The 21,570-nt window shown below is 35.2% G+C and overlaps 1 protein-coding gene across 1 annotated transcript in view; it reads left to right on the forward strand.

Annotated features, from left to right (window-relative positions):
• CADPS2 (Ca++-dependent secretion activator 2) overlaps nt 1-21,570 on the forward strand; it is a 645,614-nt gene that overhangs the window by 389,865 nt on the left and 234,179 nt on the right. Inside the window, exon 7 of the mRNA XM_012652730.1 lies at nt 14,103-14,242. Within this exon, the coding sequence (XP_012508184.1) occupies nt 14,103-14,242 (140 nt within the window). The remainder of the gene's footprint in view (nt 1-14,102; nt 14,243-21,570) is intronic.

Below are 21,570 nucleotides of genomic sequence, written 5' to 3' on the forward strand. Positions count from 1 at the left end.
CCCCCACATACAAATATTGTTTTAGTGACATCCCATAAATTTTTTTTCTCATTTCTGTTTTGTTCAAAATACCTTCTAACTTTTGCTTTGCTTTATTCTTTGACCTGTGGGTTATTAGAAATGCATTATTTAATGTCCATATATTTGAGGGTTTTCCAGAGTCTTTTCTGTCATTGATTTCTAATGGAAATCTGTGGCATTTAGAGAATTTATATTATATGATTTTAATCCTTTTAAAACTTATCAAAGCTTGATTTATACCCCAGAATATGATCCATTCGACGAATGTTCCTTCTGCACTTGAAAAGACTATATTCTTCTATCATTCAGTTGAGTGTTTCACAAATGGCAGATAGTTAAAGTTGTTCAGATCTTCTGTATCTCTACTCATTTTCTATTTACATTCTAAAATCAGTTTTTGAGGGATTTGTATTGAACTCTCTGACTCTAGTTTTGTTCTATCATTTTTTTCCTTCATGTTTCTTGACAATCTGTTATGGAGTACATAAATATTTAGAGTCACTATTTCCTCTGTTAATTGACCCATTTGTCATAATGAAATGAACTTCTTTATCACTGGTAATATACTTTGCTTTTAAAATTGACTTTATTCTAGCCACCTGAGCTTTCTTAGTACTAGGGTTATCATGTTATATATTTTCCATCCTTTAATTGTTTCTTTGTAATTACATTTTGTTTATTAAAATAGCATATTATTGTGTCTTTCATTCTTATCCAGTCTGACAACCTCTGCCTTTTAATTGGAGTATTTAGATTATTTATATTTCAATGTGATTTTTGATATGGTTAAGCTTATATCTGTCATTTAGCTATTTGTTTTTTTTTCTCATCTGTTCTTAATCTGTTCTCTCTTTTCCGCTCTTTTTGATTAATTATTTTTTAAGATTCCATTTTTGGTTCATTGTTGGCTTATTAGAGACAATGGTCTTGTTAGTTTAGGTGTTGCTTTAGCTCAATCACAGTCTAACCTCAAGTAATATTATAGTACTTAAGGTATAGTTTAAGAACTTTGCAATATTATACCTCTGTTTCTCCCCTCCCATCATTTGGGTTCTTGTCGGTCGTTATAGGTTTTACTTTTACACATTACAAACCCATGTTACGTTGTTTTTACGTCTGTTTAAATGGTTAGTTATCTTTTAAACTTATGTCACATTGTCATCTTTAGGTATAAGAAAGGCTTAGGAGATTGTATCTGTATCTTAACTAATTGCTGCTTTGAACAAAATCAAGCTTGTTTTAGGAAGGAAAAAGGGGATATTGCGTAAGCTCATAGGAGTATCTTGCATGTGTATATAACGTCAAAGTCAATGCTTTTATAATGCTTAGGACCACAAATATTAAATAAAACAAATAACCTAGCCTAAATAGTGACTTTCTTTATGGGTAAATTAAAAGCTAAGGATCTGGGGGTGGGAGGGTGTATAATTTTGTTACCAAACCCACAAGGAGGTTCTGGCCAAGGGCCAGTTGCTCACTGTGCAGAAACAAATTACTGAGATAACAAGGATTGCCAGGGAAGAAAGGGAATTTATTATGGATGACATGAGCTGGGATATGGGAGAACTGCCTCAACTCCATCTCCTGACCAACTGAGGGTAGAGGTTTTTATAGGGGTTCAGAATGATGGCCGCATGTATTGGGGCAGACTGTGTTGAAAGCAACATGAGCAGGATATCTTATTCAAAAGTCAATCAGTGATGGATGGTGGGTGAGTCTCAGCATTGTTATCCTGCAAAGAATCTGCCATATCTGGGAGGCTACTCAAAAGATAAAAAGCTTAGCTAAACAGAAAGATTATAATGTTCTGGTCGTCAATCCCTACTGGCCTTGGAATCCAAAACATAAGAAAGCTACAGGTAAAACACATTTGGGAGGAGGTCATTTTGTGTTTGTTCATAGAGCTGATTATAATTAGAGGTTGTTTACCTTTAAAGGTACTAAAGGGACTGAGTTAGCTGCAAAATATACTTTCTAAGTAAATGAAACTTAAATTTTATGTTCAGCTGAATTTTGAAAAAAATCTATTAAATGATTTCTTTTAGTTTTTTATATAATTGATATATTTTATAATTAAGAAATGAGACTAATTGTTGCTTTAGGCCATTTCTATTTTATTGGTTAGTACAATTTGGGGTTAAAAAGGCTACTGGAGCTCATTTAGTCCAATCTGTTCATTTTCCAGATAAACTATGGCACATAGAGATACAAAGTAAATTTTTCAAGTTCATAGTGGCATCAACTGTGTTGTTATCCCTTACCCTTTTAGGGTAAGGGCAAGGATGTGTTACCCATTTTAGCAACAGCAACTATCTAGCAGTTTCTGACTCACAATACATGTCCAATTAATGTTGGAAGGATGGATGAACAAATGAATAAATCTCCAAAATTTGCCTAATTCAATTTCATTTCTCCTATGGAAAGTTATGGTAGAAAGTAGAATGAATCACTTTTGTTTCAAGGCCTGAGAAATAAACTGGAACAATTGTAGACTGATGGATAATTTGGATCCTACGGCAAGAGTGAGGATCTAGTATGTTTAGTTCATCTCTTACTTATGATAACAGCAGATTAGAACATCCTCAGGTCTATTACTAAGATCTTCTTTGGTAAAAGAAATCCTTGTGTATCTTGGAGCTATCCAAAGCCACTTTAAGAATATCCACCTCATTTTATTCGTTTATCAATTGATGGACACTTAGACTATTCCATATCTTGGCTATTGTTAATAATCTTACAATGAAATGGGAGTGTAGATATCTCTTTGACATACTGATTTCATTTCCTTTGGATATATACCCAGATATGTAGCACAGATCCATATGATTGTTGGATCATATGATAGTTCTATTTTTAATTTTTTGAGGAACCTCCATACTGTTTTCTGTAATGGCTATATGTGGTGTTACAATGCATACATATATCTATATTGGCTTTCGTCCACAGTTCCTGGCTCATAACTCCCATAGCCATTGTTACAGTCTTTGTTATAATGTTGAGTGTGTTAGGCCTCAGGAACAGACCTCAGAAAACAGAATCTTGCTAAACTTCACTGACTCTCGCTGACTCTTATCTTCCCCCACCTTTTTGATTGTGTTCGTAAGATTCTCATTCCAGAGAGGATCCCACCCCATACCCTGAAGGCCAATCACATTTCTGCAACGTTGTCCATAAAAACCCAAGAGGACTGGGTTCAAAGAGCTTCCAAATAGCAAAACAAGTGCAGGTTCCTGGAGGGTGGTGCACCCAGGGAGGGCATGGAAGCTCTGTGCCCCTTCTTATATGCCTTACTCTATGCATCTCTTTATCTGTGTCTCCCTTATAATAAACTGTTAAATGTGTTTCCCTGAGTCCTATGAGCCACGCTAGCAAATTAAACCCAAAGAGAAGGTCACGGGAACCCAAGTTGAAGCCATTCTGTCAGAAGTTCCTGAGACCTGGACTTGAGACTGGTATCTGAGGTCTGGGGTAGTCTTGGAGACAGCCCTCAGTCTGTGGGACCTGACACTATCTCTAGATAGATAGTGTCAGAATTAAATTAGAGGACACTTGGGTGGTGTCTGCTGCTTGGTGTGTGGTGGAGAAACCCCCACGTTTGGTTACTGAAGACTTCTTCTGTGTTGATGATTGTTGTGGTATATGAGCAGAAGAAAAACAAGTTTTTCCAGAAACACTGTATTAATTTACATTTCCATCAACAGTGTACAAGGCTCCCTTTTCTCCACATCCTCACCAATACTATCTTTTGTCTTGTTGATAATAGTCATTCTAACAGGTGTGAGGTGATATCTCATTGTGGTTTTAATTTGCATTTCCATGATGAATATAGAATGGAATTTTATTCAGCCTTAAAAAAGAAAGAAATCTTGTTATTTGCGACAACACAAATGAACCTGTAAGACATTATGCTAAATGAAATAAGCCAGGCACAGAAAGATGTCACGTGATATCACTTGTATGTGGAATCTAAAAAAAGTCAAACTCATAGAAGCAGAGAGTAGAATGGTGGTTGTGAGGAGCCTTGGCTGGGAGGGGGTGAGGAATGGGAAAATATTGGTCAAAGGGCACAAAGTTTCATTTAGACAGGATGAATAAATTTCAGAGATCTATTGTTTGGCATAGTGGCTATAATTTATAATAATATATTATGTACTTGAAAATTTGCTGAGAATAGATCTTAAATCTTCTCACCACACACACATACACAAAACTATGTTAGGTGAATATGAAAACACCATGTTGCAGTCTGTAAATATATGCAATTTTTATTTGTCAACTATCTCAATAAAGTTGGAAAAAAATTATCTATTTCTGTTGCCTTTAGCAGTGGTACCAGAAAGCTAAGTACTTCTATTCCGTGCTAGTTTTGTTATATAAAGTCTATGAGTAAAAAGTCCTTAGGTCAAAGGTACAAGATTCAAATTAGTTGATTGTTCAGCATGACAAACTGAAAAGGTTGAACCCTGCTTCCAAGAAACATTAACTCTGGTATTGGGTCTGCCATAGTAGCCATGAGGCCACCGATGAGTCACCTAACTCCTCTTCCTCTGCCACGAATCTCTTTATGCTCTGACCTTCATTCCCCACCAGCCTCCTATCTTATTATGTACTTTTCTGAGTTTATTCAGTTTTATGGACCACAGGAAAATTTATCATAGAGATTTCTCAACCTCACACTCTCCTGTCTTCCTTTCGCATTGTTTAAAGAGACTACTGACTAATTTGCATACATATAAAATGACAAGTTGGGAAGGTTTTTATTAGTCCTATATTTTGGAAAATTGTTAGGTTGTGACTGTTAGACCTTGCATAGATTTCTTATTCAAATGAAGACTAAGAATTCCCCTTCACTCTTCAAGTTGGTACAGGTTGAATATCCCTTATCCCAAATGTTTGGGACACAGTGTTTTAGACTTCATATTTTTGGGGGATTTCAATATTAGATTATATTTACCAGTTGAGCATCCCTAATCTGAAAACCCAATAACCAAAATGCTCCAATGAGCATTTTCTTTGAGCATCATGTCAGTTCTCAAAAAGTTTTGGATTTTGGAGCATTTCTGATTTTGGATTTTCAGATCAGGAATGCTCAACCTGTATTTGGTTTTTAATATAAATATTAACCTGTAATCCATAATTAGCTAGTTAATCCCAAAACATTTTTCTGTAATTGTATGTTCCATGCTCTTCAGTTTAAAGATACAACTGAAACAATTATCCAAGTTTAGATATTATTGTACCCCACTCCTTTCTATTCTACCATCATACGTTATGGACTGACAGAAATTGACTTGGAGCTAAGAATTTTTATAGCAGTTAATAACCAAAGAGTGAGAACAAAGCTAAATGTGATATTGTAATGTTTGTGAAATAATTAAAGGAATAATATATTGGATTGAGGAGGGGATGTAAAATTGAAAGTGTTTATTGTTCTCTTGAAGAAATTTTCCATAGGTATTCATTTAACTTCAGTGTCAAGTTATTTATATAAAAAGATAATGCCTACCTTTTAAGGGTGATGTGAGAATTAATTTAAATTTCACAAAGCACTCAATTGAAAGGTTCTCCATAAATGGCAGGCATTATTATAACCAGACTAGTAAAAAGAAACGTGATAAAGCTACCATGCAGTGTATAGGTAAGGAAATATAAAGGTTACTGCTATTCATATTATAATTTATGGTTGAGGGGCATAGATCAAGAATAATAATGATGCTTTCCTGTCTATAAAAGTCTTTAAAAACACAGATGTAGCTGTATTGGAGTATATTGCTCCATCTAAGGAGAAGTATGAAATGAATACCTTACAAGCAATAAAAGTGATACACAAAGATTAATAAAGAACATTATCCTTAATTGAACCATGAAAAATATAGTGATTGACAAACTTAATTATATCTTTCAGAATCTAAATCATCCTTAATCATTTGGGTATATGGAACTTGAAATTTGTTAGAAATGTAAGCCTGATGGTCTTACATTCTAGTAACCAAAATAATCAGCCTCATTGTTAAACCTTTAAAATGTTTTTGATTTATTATAATAGTCAAAACTTTAACTACATTAATCAATACAAAAGTGAGAGGAAAACTATATATTTTCAAAAGATTTCATACAAGCAGAATGCTTCAGGAAAGTGAGAGAAATAAGTGCATACACACAAATTAAGCAAACAAAGCTAATGGTAGAAATCTCTATGTAAAAATAGCTTTGAATCACACACGTAGCAGAAGAAATTTAAAAGGTAAGTTTAATTTTCTTTTATGATTAAATCTCAGCTTTTATTGTCTCTGCATTAGTTTCTTGTTGCTGCTGGAAACAAATTACCAAAATTTAGTGGCTTAAAATAATACAAATTTATTATCTTACCATTCTGAGCACTAGAAGTTCAAAATAGATCTCTGGGCTAAAATCAAGATGTCAGCAATATTGTGTTCCTTTCTAGAAACTCTGGGAAAGAATTCATTTTTTTTTTTTTTTTTTTTTGCCTTTTCCAGCTTCCGGAGGCTGCTTGCATTTTCTAGCTCATAGCCACCTTTCATCTCCAAAGCCAGCAATGGCTGGTCGAGTCTTTTTCACATCACGTCGCTCCAACACTCACTCTTCTGTCTTCCTCTTCCATATTTTAGAAACTTTGTGATTATATCGGGCCCACCTGGATATGTTGATCATCTCCTGATTAGCAACCTTAATTCCCCATTGCCACTCAAGATAACACACTCACAAGTATTAGGACATGGGTGTCTTTGGGAGGCAGGTATTGTAACTATCCCATTCCAGAAATGAAAGGATGAGAGTTTCATAAATTTTTAGAGACTGGTTAAGTAAATGACAAACAAATCGTAGACTTTACTACCATCATTTTTTGTTGTTAAATTTTACTTTAGTTGGCAAGACTTACTTTCTTTTCATCTCAGTGAAGTACCAATTTTAGATTTGTCTTTTTTTAAATTGTCTAAGCATCCATCCATCTTTCCAACCAACCAACCAATCAATACTTGGTGAGGGTCTACAATAGAATGTGAAGGAAGCCATGGTTTTAAAAATGGCTGAAATATTTTAAAAAATAGTAACAGTGTGAAGAGAAGGATATGTTGTTTAGCTTGACTCTAGTAAATCAGTTCACTGTGTTTATGTATTAAAAACATCATGCAGTACACCTTAAAAGTATACGATTTCAATAAAAACTGAAAAAAAGTGAAAGGCTTAACTACTGGCTTAAATTGCCCTATGTAGCACAAATGAATTACCTTATCTACTGCACACAGCACCTGCCCTCAAGGAGCAGACACTGCTAAGTGCATGCCAAGTGCCCCTTCATATGCTAGTTCATTATTAAGTAGAAATGTCAGTAAAAAAAAAAAAATGGTAATAATTTACATACCTTAACCTCCTTTTCTTTATCCTCAACCCCTCATCATACAAATAAAAAAAAAAACTTCTAATCTCTATCTTTTAATAAGCTAATGTCAGGGGGAAAAAGTATATACTGAAGATATACTTTCCTTTTTTCCTCTATTACTTCATTTTATTATGTAAAAAAAAAGCCTTTTTATGAAAAGATGTACTGTATGGCAGGAAGGAGATACGTGATTTTCTTTTAGGCCAAGTACACATCTGGTAAGAGGTTGGGAGTTTTAGCAATTTCATATTGTAAATTCCAGTATTCTTTCCAGCTTTCAAAATAAAGGGAACTGTATTTGTCCCACAGACAATAAGGTTGACAGAAGACTTAATGCTAATCTTTCAGTACACAAAAAGAGCATTGTGTTAGTGAGAGGGAGCAGGTGTTCTTTGTTCCAGCTAAGTAGAAGAGGAAGCATCGACATCAAATCAAAGGAGAAATAATTCAGATTAAGCAACCCCAAGTATCTTCAAACACTGGAAAATGTTACCATGGAAGGATATAGATTTCTTTCAGAAACATCATCTGATTGATCTTCTTCATACACTGTATGTGTTCTGATACTGAAACAAATATTTGCTTGTTATTAACCTCTACTAAATAAGTATTTATTGAAATGAAGGAAATTCAAGTAGTCCTTTTACAATATATACTATCTCAAGATCCTACTTCTCGAGAAGATACTTGAAGGGTTCGCAAGGAACAGTTATTATGAATCTTTGCTAAACTGTAAAATCTCTTTGAATTGAATGAGGAAGAGAAATGTCAATGGAACGCAAAAATTCAAGGTTTCTCATAGAGATAGGGTCTACTTATCTGGAGAGATGTTCCCTGAGGCATTTGCTTAAAATATCCTTTGTCTCAAGGCCATCTGTCTGTCAGCAAAAGGGATTTTTAATCAAATATTGAAATATGATTTCAGTTAATAAGTTTTCATTCTCTTCTTCGTTTTAAAGATGCATTTTTAAGGCCAATTCATCTCTTAGTTGGGTGTGAGAACACCTGGCTGCATGTTGTATCACATGACTCTACTGTAAGACAGTATACTGCCGGAGTGAGGGGGATTATTCTTTACTCAAGAGTATGAAAATTTGATAGTCATTCTCTGGCTCATCGACATCTTTTGACTGCATGTTGCCTATATGATAACGTACCCACATAGTGAAACACATTTTACAGTCTATCCCTAGGCTTTCTGGTCTCATCCGTAAGCACAACCTGCCTGTTTCCTCTTTAACCCACCTGGCTGTATCCTCATCCTTCTTGTTTTTGTATACAGTGTCCCTTCTATCCAGGGACACTGTGTCTTGCCCAGCTTGATCTTGGCTAATTGAAGCCTTAAGGAAATCTTCCTCTCTTCGTCAAATAGAATTTGTCCCTCAAACTATTGCTGTCTCACCTCACTTAAACTTTCTCTTGTTGAGATCTCTGGTTACCTTTCTGTTTTTCAGCCAAGCAATAACATTTCAGGTCCTACCATGCTTGACCTCTTAATCATCATTTGACACCAATGGCCACTTCCTACTCCCTGAAACACTCTGCCCTCTTGAATTCGATGCATCACATCCTTCTGGTTTTCTTCTACCTCCTTGGTCTCTGGTCTCAATTTATTTTCCTTACTCTTAAAAGTTGGTGCCCACAGCATCTTCTACTTAGCTTTTGAGGACATAAAGAGAATTGCCATGTCGGAAAATGTAATGAGCATTGGTATTGATTAAAGTTCTTTTGATGGCAAGCAATTGATTCTAACTGAGGGTACGTCCAGGGAACAGAGAAAGAGCTCAACAACCAAGCTTGGGGGGAAGAGCTTGAGAAACTAGGGTAATGGTAAGAATGTCAGCATTAGAATTATGTGCCCTTTTATAGGGTGCCACTATTAAAGTGTTTGGTTCCAATGGCTCCCAGGTCTTTATTTTTCATCCTGTCCCTGGGTCTGCCTTGCAAATCTTACGTGTTCTTTCAGACTCCCAAATGAAACAGGAATTCCTCTGTGAAGGCATTCTGACTTGTTCAAGAATTGCTGATTGCATCCACCTTTGAGCTAGAAGTGTACCAAATACATATCTCTATTATTTTATTATAAGATACAGTGCAATTACAGTGATCATAGGATCTTTTCTCTTTCTCTAGGATAAGAGATATTTATGGGAAAAGGCAGTGAATTGTTTATCTAGCCACAAAGCCTGTGTAGCCCCTCTGTTTTTCTAGCTTTCCCCCCCAGTGTTTTCTGTTTTGCATTTTAGTTTTTCAGGTGTTTGTTGAAATAGAGTTTAGAAATTTAGATAGCCTTGAATTCATAGATCACAAAGTTTAATTAATGTGATATGCACACAAATGTACATGGCTTGGCTTTAATCAAGGTATCTCAATAGAAGAGAAATGATATACAGGCACCTGCTTATATAAGTGTAATTTAAGAGAAAGATCCTTCTGAACCTCATATTACCTAAACATGTCTGTATGTAGATGTATATTTTACATTTAATTCTTTTAAGTTTTAGTTCTTCCTGTATATTAAGTTTGACAGAATTTTAAACAAAGCCTAAAAAATCATTTTATTTTACATTATACCTTAGCAAAGATGACAAGCATTGTTAACATTTCATCATGAAGAGGATACATTGGCTTTATATTTAAGATAAGAAATCATAAAGTTTTTTGTGTCATGCTAACTGACAAGACATTTGAAGTGTTGGTAACAAAAATAAACTAGAAGAAGCAGAAATATGTATAGAAAAGTCAAGATAAATGAATGGCAAAGAACAAAATCATTTGCTAAATAATATAAGAAGCTAACTTTTGTACAGGGCTATAATTTAATTTAGATGTGAACCCAGAATACAGAAGGATTCTTAGTAAATTTTTATATCTGTTAAATCTGTTAATTACTGTTATTGGCAACATCAGACACACCTCTTTGTACACACCAATGGCCACTTCCTGAAATACTCTTCCACCTTGAATTTGGTGTATCACATCCTTCCAAGTTCTATGGAAGTGCTTGTCATGAAAAACAATTGTTTAAGCACTTATTTTACTTGTGAATAATTTGTGAAGGAAAACACTGTGTTAATGCAGTAGTTAGGATACTGCTAAAAGCTGTAACAAACAAGTGACAACTTGTAGTTCAAAACAGTATCATCTGTGTAACAGTTTACTGTGGGTATTCCTGATAGAAGTGTGGTTTCCTTCCACGTGATGAGTCAGGGCTATGATTTCTTCCATTTTATTGCTCTCTCATTTCCTAGGGCATTGGTATTCTCTGCATGTGGCTGGCAGAGAAATAAAGAGGGGTAAAGAAGGCATACCTATGTTTTAATCATCATTTCCCAAAGTGACATGTATCACTTCTTTCTCATTTCATTAGGTAGAACTTCCTACCCTACTTAGATGTGAGAGGAGCTAGAAAACACAGCCCTTGGCTTACTAGATGCTTACTGGCAACAGTTCTATACTAGTGAAAGCATGATTTGTGATGGATTATCTGCCATAGTTTTGTTACCCTTCCTCCTACACACGGTAGTAGAATACATTCACCTCAACTCAAGAGAAACAGCCCAAAGTCACATTCTGTCTTACAGGCGGGCCAGCATCTGCATGGGTTTAGCTATGGCTCTTTGCAGCCCAGCAACCTGTGAACTAAATTTCATGATAACTGCCTACTACTCCACTCTCCCTCCCTATTCTGCTCAACACAAATCCAATATTTAGCAGTGCAGCAGGGACAGGAGAGCCACAGTTAAGTTTCCCACTTAAAAATAGGAAAAATGAGAAACACACAGCAATGATTGTCCAATGACAATGATGAAGTCCTTACCAGGCAGGCACTGTGAAGACACCCTGCTCTGGGAGCTTTCAGGATCTCTTGATTAGACCAGTATTATGTATTCTGAAAAGAACTCCTTTGTCCTTTATTCTCTGTGGTCCTTTGGGCTCTACACATTGGGAGCTTCTTCCTCGTCTATTATTATTCATGGTTAAATTACATAAAGGAATATGATCACTTTTTGCTTGTGCAGTTTAGAAACTTGAAGACTATTTTACAGGCATTTTTAAGACTAAGTTCAGGATTTATTTGCCAAGGCAGTTCTCTTAGAAACATAGTAGATTTCATATCTGTGGTCCTGCATTTGTTGCATGTGCTAGTGTTTATACCTTAATCAGTCAGTCTGTCCAGAAAAACAGAAACAATTTCAGGTCTTTTAAATGGAGGACACTTAACACAGGGAATTAGCTACACATATGATAGAACAGGGAGGCCAAACAGAGGATGGTGAATAAACCCAGCAATTAACAAAACCAGGAAATCACTAGGGATAGAAGGACGATGGGAAGAAGTGGTATTATCAGACCTAAGAGTGCTGATAATAAAAGACTATGAGGTCTTTGAGTGATCTGAGCCATTCTTATGTGCCCCCACGCAGTGAGCACTCAAATGTTTATTTAATCGAACAGAGCTGAGCACTAAATCCTTCCACTGACTTCAGTTAGCAATACACACCAAAAAAAATAAAATGTGGCAGAAATGACTGTATTTGATATTGGGATAAATCTTTAGTTTGTGGATTGGCTCTAATTAGTTACTTTTGGGACCTTATTTAGTAACCTATCATCGGCATTTACAGAATGAGAAATTGTTAGAAGTTTTAATTTAAATATTCTCCTTCTGTATAAGACTTTTTAGGGTTTGGAATAATACCAATTTTTATATAAACATAGAAGGAAGAATTAAAAAGCAATAAAGTCTGTAGGTGGCTCATGCCAAAATATTTTTTTTTTTAAAAGTGAGGAGGGGGGAGATGGGTGGGGAGAAAAAGAGAGAAAACCTTTCCAGACTTGTCAGGAAAATAGCAACTGTAGCTACAGAGGATATGTAGCTCTATCTTAGTCTTCGATTCTTTTTTGGAATAACCTTCTAAGTTGATAATGACATTCCTTTGTCTACTGATGTGAGCCAAAGCTATCAACTTATTTTTTTTTACTGTCATTTAAGAAAGAATCTGTAAAATATTGCATTGAATATTTTAGCAGTCAAAATGAATTCTAGAGTATGATCCTAATTTTGAAAACATCACAAATGCCACTTGAGTCTTTTCTTGGATGTCCTTTATATGCTTAAGGGTATAGATATGCTGATCTCAACATAGCTGTCTTTTAGGATGAACTTGTAAAAAGTCTCAAAATAGTAGATACATTTAACATCTTGCAAGTTGAGAATAGTTTGAGAAGCTTTTATGACTATGTTGTCTTTCCTAGAGAGAAAGAGCCTTGCTTGAATATTTCTTGGTGAATTTCCACATATACATGGAAGTGAAGATTAGGGGGCGGAATGACAAATTGAGTTGCCATGTATGCTTTAAAAACATTTTACTATTAGAATCTGAGAGTAGAAGGCAACCTCCTTAAACTGATAAAGACATTCTATGAAAACTTCAGACTGGACTTTGTTTTGTTACATTAATGTAAAATTATAAAAAGATTACAAAGAAATAATTTTCAGTTTCATCAATCCCTTTGTATTGCCTCAGGGTCTATGTACAAGAATATATGTTGGGATAACAAAAGTATCCATTTTGTTTGTGGGGAAAAACATTTTAGCCTTCTATTCTTCCACTCACATATAAACTTCAGGTTTATTTACTTTTCACATGTGTTTAAGGAAAGAATGGCTTAAATATAATGCACTGCACTTCATATCTTTGTCTTTCAGGCTATAATAATCTCATTGTAAAATACCCATTAAGGCTTCACCTGCCACCTTGGGGCCACATGTGGCCTTCTGGATTCTTGAGTGCGGCCTTTTGACTGAACCCAAATTCAGTTTGGATCCCGTCAAGGGACGAGGGGCTGCACTTGGGGATCCAGAGGGCCACATGTGGCCTTGAGGCCACAGGTTCCCCACCCTATTTGTCTGAAAGATGTCATCACTGACTAAAAAGGGGAAAATACATTGTTTTATGTACACGGCACTTAACATCTGAAGAGTGGGCTTTTCTTTCCTGAGTTGGCTTTGTGAAGTGAAGGGATGTAAAATAATCACTTGGTAATTTGGCAGTTTTATTAAAAGTAATTACTTTGTTTCAGTCATTACATCATCTGTATAGTTTTAAAAACATATAGTCAGGAAGAAAATCCTTCTTTGGTATTGCTCTGGAGTATAAAATGTGCTATGATCAGTCTTTGGCATCTCTTATTGAGTTGATTTTCTGTAACACTATTTCTTAATGAAAATATTAAAACATGAGGCATATCCGTGCTGCTTCAAATAATTGGTTTGGCTTTTTAAGCATGTTATCTGTAATTTCAAAAGAATATTTCTTTCAGAACTGCTTTGCCCTGAGGAGTTTAGAGTATCCTTCAAATTATAGGTATCCATTAAGTATTTTTCAATGTCAATTCAACTGTAGCTTGTTGTGGTATTAATTCATTATGAAGTGACACAGGAAGAAAACTCATTATGTGATACTGTGAAAACACATATTTGTCAAAAAATAAATGAGTCTGTATTGAAAATCTATCTGGCATGGTGGGAGGGAGTCAAATGGTTTATTAGATACGTTTGGGCGTCGATACATTTTTCTCAAACAGGAAAACATATAGAAAATATTTCATTTCCAATCTGTAGACACTCTGCATCATGCACTTAAATGTTTTCTTTTTCTTTTTTTTTCCCCAGGTGATATTATACCCAACTTCTAATAGCTCCAAGTCAGCTGAATTACACCAAATGATAGTTCCAAAAAATAGCCAGGACTCTGACTTAAAAATCAAACTGGCAGTGCGAATGGATAAACCACCACATATGAAGCACAGTGGGTAAGTGAATATATGAGGATTTTTCCCCTGAATTATGGAATTTCATTTCTATGTTATCATTTTTGTCAAGTTAGTGGGAGAACCAGTATATCAGGCTTTCACATGGAGTTTTCCCAAAAACTGACATCTATAGGTTGTTTTACTTAATTTTTTAGACCCATAGATGTATTTATAACTAAATGTGTGGGTACTTAGTTAATATAACTGCATGCTAGCACAGTATTGCCACTCGATTGTATTGGTATTATGCATCAGTCATAATGATAAAGAACACTAATGTATGGAGATAAATTCTAGGAAATATTCTTCAAAATACACTAATAGCTGGAACAAGCCTAATGTTGAGGTCCTCAGAAATAGTTAAACATACATAGAATATATAAAAGCTGAAAGGTGGTTCAGATATAATCCAGAAGGCTATGTAAGTTTTGACAGGAGGGATATGAGTGTTCATCCAATGTGCGAATGAGAACTGAATCAATGCTGGAGGAAACTGCCGCTGACAGATAAACAAGACGTGCAGGGACTGTCTCCTGGGGACTGTCAGGGGTCAGAGTCAAGGTTCTTCACCGCCAAGATCCTTTGTCTCTTGCAGCTGGTGAGGAAACAGTTCTGAACTCTTGAATACAACAAAATGAGTTTCCGAAAAGCCAGGTCTGTCTCACAGTAACACATTAGGACTTACCACGCCAAATTCCAGCATAGGGGTGTTAACCATTAGAAAAGGAATATGACCACTTTTCTCACTGTGGAGAGAAGCAGTTGCTAAAGTGACTCACCATGAGTTTAGCCACAAACGTAGCAGTCTTAGGAAAGTGCGTTCTTGTAAAGAGAGGAATCTGCTGGCTTTGGAGCTAAATCACCAACATTAGGGCAGACCTAACAGGTGATTCAAAAGATAAGGAGGATTTTTTGGATGAAAAAAACAGCATTAGGCTCTGGGCAGGAGGCAACCAAAGGTATATAATACAGAGGGATGGGACTAAGGACTGTATTGCTTCTTGGTTTGGGTGGGCAGCAGGTGCAATGTCAGAAGAACCCTCATGGAGAAGAAAAAGACCTGGGAGGGTGGGCTCTTAGAAGGAAACAGTAATTTGGGTAGCCTACATTAGGCATCTTCAATGCAGTAATGCAAATTAAAGTATAACTGTGACTCAGCTCATAATGCAGATGGAGTTCCTGGGATTTAATATTTATGTTATGCATCCATCTACGTGTCCATCATTAATTTATGCTGTGGGCATGTATGAAGCACTTACTTGTTTCCAACCAGGACAAATCTCAGTAAGATACTGTCGCAGGCTTAGAGGAACTGGCTGGTCAGGGATTTAGACTTGTATACAAATAGTTATGGTAGTGAATTTATGTGCTAGAAGACAGGAATGGGAGCCTGGCAGATATAATATCTGATCTTTGCTGGGGAAGGTCAACAAAGTCTCACAAGATACCTAGCTTTTGAAATGAAACTTGAAAGATGAATTTATTAGGTGGACAGTGGGGAAAAATGGCATTCCAGTCAGTCACATATACAAAAGGCAGGAGTCCTGGAAGGGCTTTTAGTTAATGATGACAAGTTCAGTGCAGCTGTCATGGAGTGCTTTGAGACTAGACAAAGTACTAGAGCTCTAAAGTGCTTAGAGACTAGTAGAGTCCAGAGTTAGACATAAAAGAACACAGGAACTGCAGTTATTTTTCTACCACTTTTTACTCAGTCCTTTTTTCTTCTGACAAATGACACAGTAAGAAACAGGAACCTATCTATCGTAAGGAGAAGGATAAGATAGCCCTTAGTTTACCCATTGCCAGCACCACAGTGAATAATAACCCCAGATTCTTCAGCTCGTCCCAGGATCAAAGACTGAAATGAAGTTAGGCATTGGGCAAGTTCTGAAGCCTTAAGCTGCAGTGAGACAAAAATCCTTGCTCTAATCTGGCCATTTCTTGGTTTAGATGCTTCAGGGCAGGTGAGACAATCCAGCCCCCTTACTAGACTTGATTTGGGCAGGGGAGGTATCACGCCTGTACACTCAAGGAGAATTCGTTTTTTATCACATCTCTTTGACTAATTCAGGATCCCCCAAATGGCTGTGCAGTTGGCTTATGCCCAAGACTATAGATGAAGGGAAAGATTAAAGATGGGGTATCATAATCCCTCAATTTGATCCATAAAGCTCAAGAATTCCCTGAAGGATTCAGACCAGGAATGCTTCATATCTCAGTCACGTCAATTGTTATCTGCCATTGCAAAGAGGTACCAACAGGCATTTCCAGATATTCATGTATCTGCAGTTTATGATGTCAAAAGTGAAGGAATTCTAGAACTGAAGGTATTGGTGATGCTGTCCTGCTAAGTTATGTAGCAAAATTAAATTAAGAATATCATATTCCATAACAGTGATTCAATGAAAATTATTTTAATACTAATATTTGACATGATCTAACAGAATTAAAGGTTTTCAATATTGCTGTAATAGCAATTGATCCCTATGGGCAGGAACAGTTAGAGGTACTTTGCCATAGCATCTGTTCTGGTTTCTGAGTGCCCATATGGTAACAGTTTTTAATATTTTGAATATTACCCCTGAGTATAAATATGTATGGAAAACATGATTTCACCCATAGCCTAACTATATTTGTAATTTTCTGAAGTGTTTCACAAATGAATTTTACTTTACTTAATTGTGTTCGAGAAGAAAAAGGCAGCTACCCTTTCTTCCAAGTACTCTATCATACACCAAAGCAATAATATAACAGAAATAGTAGATTAATATCATTTTGTTTGGAAGCTAGATGGTGTTTTGTTAATAATTCATTCTATAATGAATAATTAATTTAAAAAGAGACAAGCCAAGTTTTTTTTAAAAGATTATCTTTAAAATATCACAAACTCTTCTTACAGTTGTTAAGTGGATTAAACAATAAGTTGTAGGGTTATGGATTTTTATCTTTAGACCACTTTAGACTTTGAAATCCTTTGGGACTTCAGTAGTGAAAACGTATCCTCTGTTTTAATAATGTGGCATCAAATATATCTAATGTGAACTATTTTAACATATATTCTCTGTTTTATTCATTATCACTTATCTATAGCCCTTGCATTGCCCCTGAATATTACCAGCGTTATCTATATTTTTGTATGCATTTCCAGCTGCGCTGTAAGTTTCTTAGACCTGTTTGGATTCGCAGTGCCTCTCACAGTATATCAGCAAAGGTAGATATTAGTGTGAATAATCATGGAAATAATAATAGTGTTCTCCTTAGAGTTTTAAGAAAAAAGTAATAAATATGAGAGTAAGATACATTCACAAATTGAAACTTAAAAGGTTCTAAACACAATTTACAGGGAATAGAGTATAATTTTAATATTAAAAAGTACCTAAAATAAATGAAATAATTGGTGTTTGGTTCTCAACTGTTGCATTTTTAAATGCCTGATTTTTTTGAACCAGGAGGTAAAAATGCATTTGATCTAAAGCTCGTATTTCTGATAACTAATCAGTCCACGACTATACCTCATAGTTTTTTTTTTAAGTAGGACTAACTACATGCAAATGGAAATAGATATTTAATGTTGTTAAATAAGAATAATGATGATTCTATCCTTTCAAAATCAAACTGGGCATTACCACAAGACAAATACTTAGCAAAAACTTGGGTTGTTTTATTCTTTTGGGATATGTCACATAAACTCATTATAGAAACCAACTCTTAGATAAATCTGTGAAATGAATTATCAGCTAGATTTTGAATAGTTGAATGATTCACATCCCGCTTTTGAATTCATTTCCCTGCTTTTTTGTGTAGCGTAGAGATAGAAGTGTTCTTGAACGAATGGACTGTACTTTAGCATAGCCTAGTGGCTAAGGAACAGTATTAACTTAAAACTCAGAAATACTATTCCTGTTTTTATTAAATAAAATTATTTTCCTAATTCAAAGGTTATTTTCTCAATGAAAAGAAAGGCAAAATAAAATGGAATTAATGAGACAAATGACTATTATGACAATTAACTATAACTGAAAAGGAAAAAGAAGAAAATTAAATTTGCTCTCACAAATATGTGGAAGCATTATGACCCCAATCTATCAGAGCTTTGCATGCAACTGATTACTTTTATGGTAAAAAATGGATAAAGATTTTATGAGTATGTAACTATAGAGTTTTTTCATAGTTAAGAATTCATATTTTTTTCCATAGTTAAGATGAAATCTCAGCAAAACCACTGCCATACAAATCTCATATTTCTTTTTGTGTAGCATCATGCTTGACTATTTACACGTTTGTTGAATGTATGGACGGATTGAAAAATTTTGACATTGTCATAAATAAAACTCTCCAGTTTAATTTACATCATAAAGCTATAAAAGACATTGGCCCCATCTCTTGCTGCAGAGGAGAGACAGCAGTTCATCCTGTAGCAGCAAAAATGGGGTAAGCACCAGGGTGGCTGCCTTGTTGTGACTCCACACCTCCCCAGAGAGCAGCCCAGCTAGGCATTTAGGGGCTGGGGTATCATACCTATGTAAACTTCATTCACATACTTAAAATTTCAACATTGTGTTTGCTCATAAAGTGAAATGACTGCACTCTAATAAAGTTACATTATTTATTTTTTGATTTCCAACTAATTTAGGGGACAGTCTAATGACCAAAGGGAAGAAAATCTTATTTGTGTCTAGGTGGCGTTTGCTTGGAGGATCCAGGCCTTACATAAAAGACAAGTCTGCTCTTTCCCAGAGAAAATTGATTTCTCATTTTAACCCTACCTTTTAGAATGACTTGCCTGTATGTTCTCGTCTAAAATAATTGTTTTGACATCCTGTACCTGAACCTATATATTGATCATTCATATTCTGAGGTTGAATTTGCCGCAGTCCAGCTTATCCTGATTTCACAGAAATCCTACTTTTGTCTCTTGAACTATATTAATAATATCTTTGTTTTAATGACATCATTTGACTTTATTCAGAAGAATATGCTTGAGAGAAAATGGAAGTGTACAAATCATCACTGATTCCTCGAGTGTATACAATTTACGTTCTTTATTAGGGCCTTTTGCTTCATTGTTAGGCTTTAATTTACGTTTTTATTTAAGAGCTATTATGGCTGTAAGTAAGGTCACCTGTTTTTCTTTGTGTGTTTATTTTTTTGCTAACCTTATATTGTCTTCTATGTCCAAAGAAGAAAAATGAAAATATTACATAAGAACTTTGAAACATGTCTAAGCAACTAACTTGTATGATTTATCTAAGAAATAAGCTCAGGTTCTAAAAAAGAACACCTGGAGATTATTTCATGACAAGTGACAGAAATGAGATAGAACTTTTCCCTTTATTTCAGTCTAATGCCGTCTAACTTATTTATAAAATTACAGATATTTTCAATGCATCTTTAAAATTAATGGTACTTTTTGTATGTATTAGTGCAATTGCTAGTTTAATATTTGATTTTCTTGCTCAAGTCATTAAACAAGTATGACACTCTAGATTTGAACTTTGTTCATACTATCTTTATGGAATCAAGAAGTCATTTGCTTTCTTTTTACTATAGTGACCCTGAATTTGAAATAGTCATTTTATATTTATTTCAGAATTTATTCTGTCAATTCTATTTCTTACACATTTTTTTTCCATTTAGACAGGCTCAAAAACACTTCCTGAAAATATCTCCCTCAACAACTGAAAAAGAATAATAATGAAGAGAAATAAAAGAGGAACCAGCATCTTCTTATAATCATTAGTTAGGGAGACAAAAGGAGTCCTGGACCTGTGTATAGGAGAGGAGTAGAGGGGCAAGCAAAAGAATGAACTGAGTGTTATCAAGATTGGCAAAGATTTCAGAGTGGCAGTTGGCCAAAATCAGGACAAAATTTAGGAACCCAAAGGTTACATAAACTAGAAATAGGAAGAAGCATGGCAGTGGTGAGGGGCAATAGTAGCAAAAGAATTTGATCAATTACCATATATTGCAACACAGCTGGCCTCATTTGCAAGTCCCTGACAAAAGGAGGAAGAAAATAGCTCAGGGAGGCAGATGGCAGAGGTCCAAAAAGGCCAGTATCAGTGTTAGTGGAACACAGAGGGGAGGGATCGGATAGTGTCTGAAAATATAGAAACTATTTAAAGGAATCTCTTCAGAAGCAGTCTCAACTTGTCTATTAGTGTATTTAATTTTGGCATCCTTTCCATAAATGATAACGTATGGTTATAAGGGTCAAAAGAGCATTTTCTCCTCCTCTATATACAGTCATAGCTAGAGTTTAGTTGAATGGGGTGTTGGTAACAGGATATAACATCATGGCCACAGCTTCCTAGGTAGACTGTATCTGAAACATCTGAAAATCATTGTAAGTGAACCATACTGGGGAAGGTTGTACAATGAATTTGTTTTAGCCTAATTGATGTGTTCAGAATATTTTTAAAAATCACAGTTTTAACATTCATAAATACCAGTGTTGATGATGTGAATGGAGAGTGTAAATAGTTTATAAGTATTAAAATTTCTAATCATTCATCCTGTAATCATTTATATCCTTAAGGGGCGGTATGTTAATAATCAAATCAGAGGGGAAAAACATCTTATTTTCATGATTTTAAAAAAATCAGCTTGTTACTTTTTTAAAAATATGAATATATTTTTAGTACCTCTGCTTATTTTATACATTAATACTTCTGAATTTTTTTAAAATGTCTTTTGACAACGGATCAGAAGGATATAGCAGTAGTCCAAAGGTCAGTAAGAGAAAATTTGAATACCAGCTATTTCTGCCTTTGTGAAATTGGCAGCCTCATCTTTTCTACCACTTAGATTGATCTTTACGTTTATCTTTAATTTACCACTTCCCCTTCACATGTTAGTTAATCCCTGTCTCTCCCTTGTGTTTCCCAAAACTAAATCCCTTTTCATTCCTTCTGCCAACTTTAATTCAGTCTCTATTCCAGCAAACAAAACCTGTTTCAGTGATTTTCTACTGATTTTCCTATGTTCACCTGTTTTCCAAAACCATTCAGGAATTTAGAAATACAACTTATGTCTCTACTAAAACATTTCTAGTGCTTCCTAATTGCTTGTGGGATTTGATTCAAATCCTTTAATCTGGCATTCAAATTCTTCAAAAATCTTGTCTTAAATGTGTTTCCAGGTTTTCTCCCTTCTATACCCAACACAAACCCCCAACTTTAGCCAAATGGATGGGTTCATATGCTCTGAGCATCCTTTCATTAACTCAACTCTCTTTCTTCCACTCCTTTACCTAACCAAAGCCTACCAACCTGGTACCAAATTACACATTTTCTCAATCACGTATGCCAAGAAAGGTAGTTTATTTT

This window comes from Propithecus coquereli, unplaced genomic scaffold (assembly GCF_000956105.1).
Source record: "Propithecus coquereli isolate 6110/MARCELLA unplaced genomic scaffold, Pcoq_1.0 Scaffold4, whole genome shotgun sequence".
NCBI lineage: Eukaryota > Metazoa > Chordata > Mammalia > Primates > Indriidae > Propithecus > Propithecus coquereli.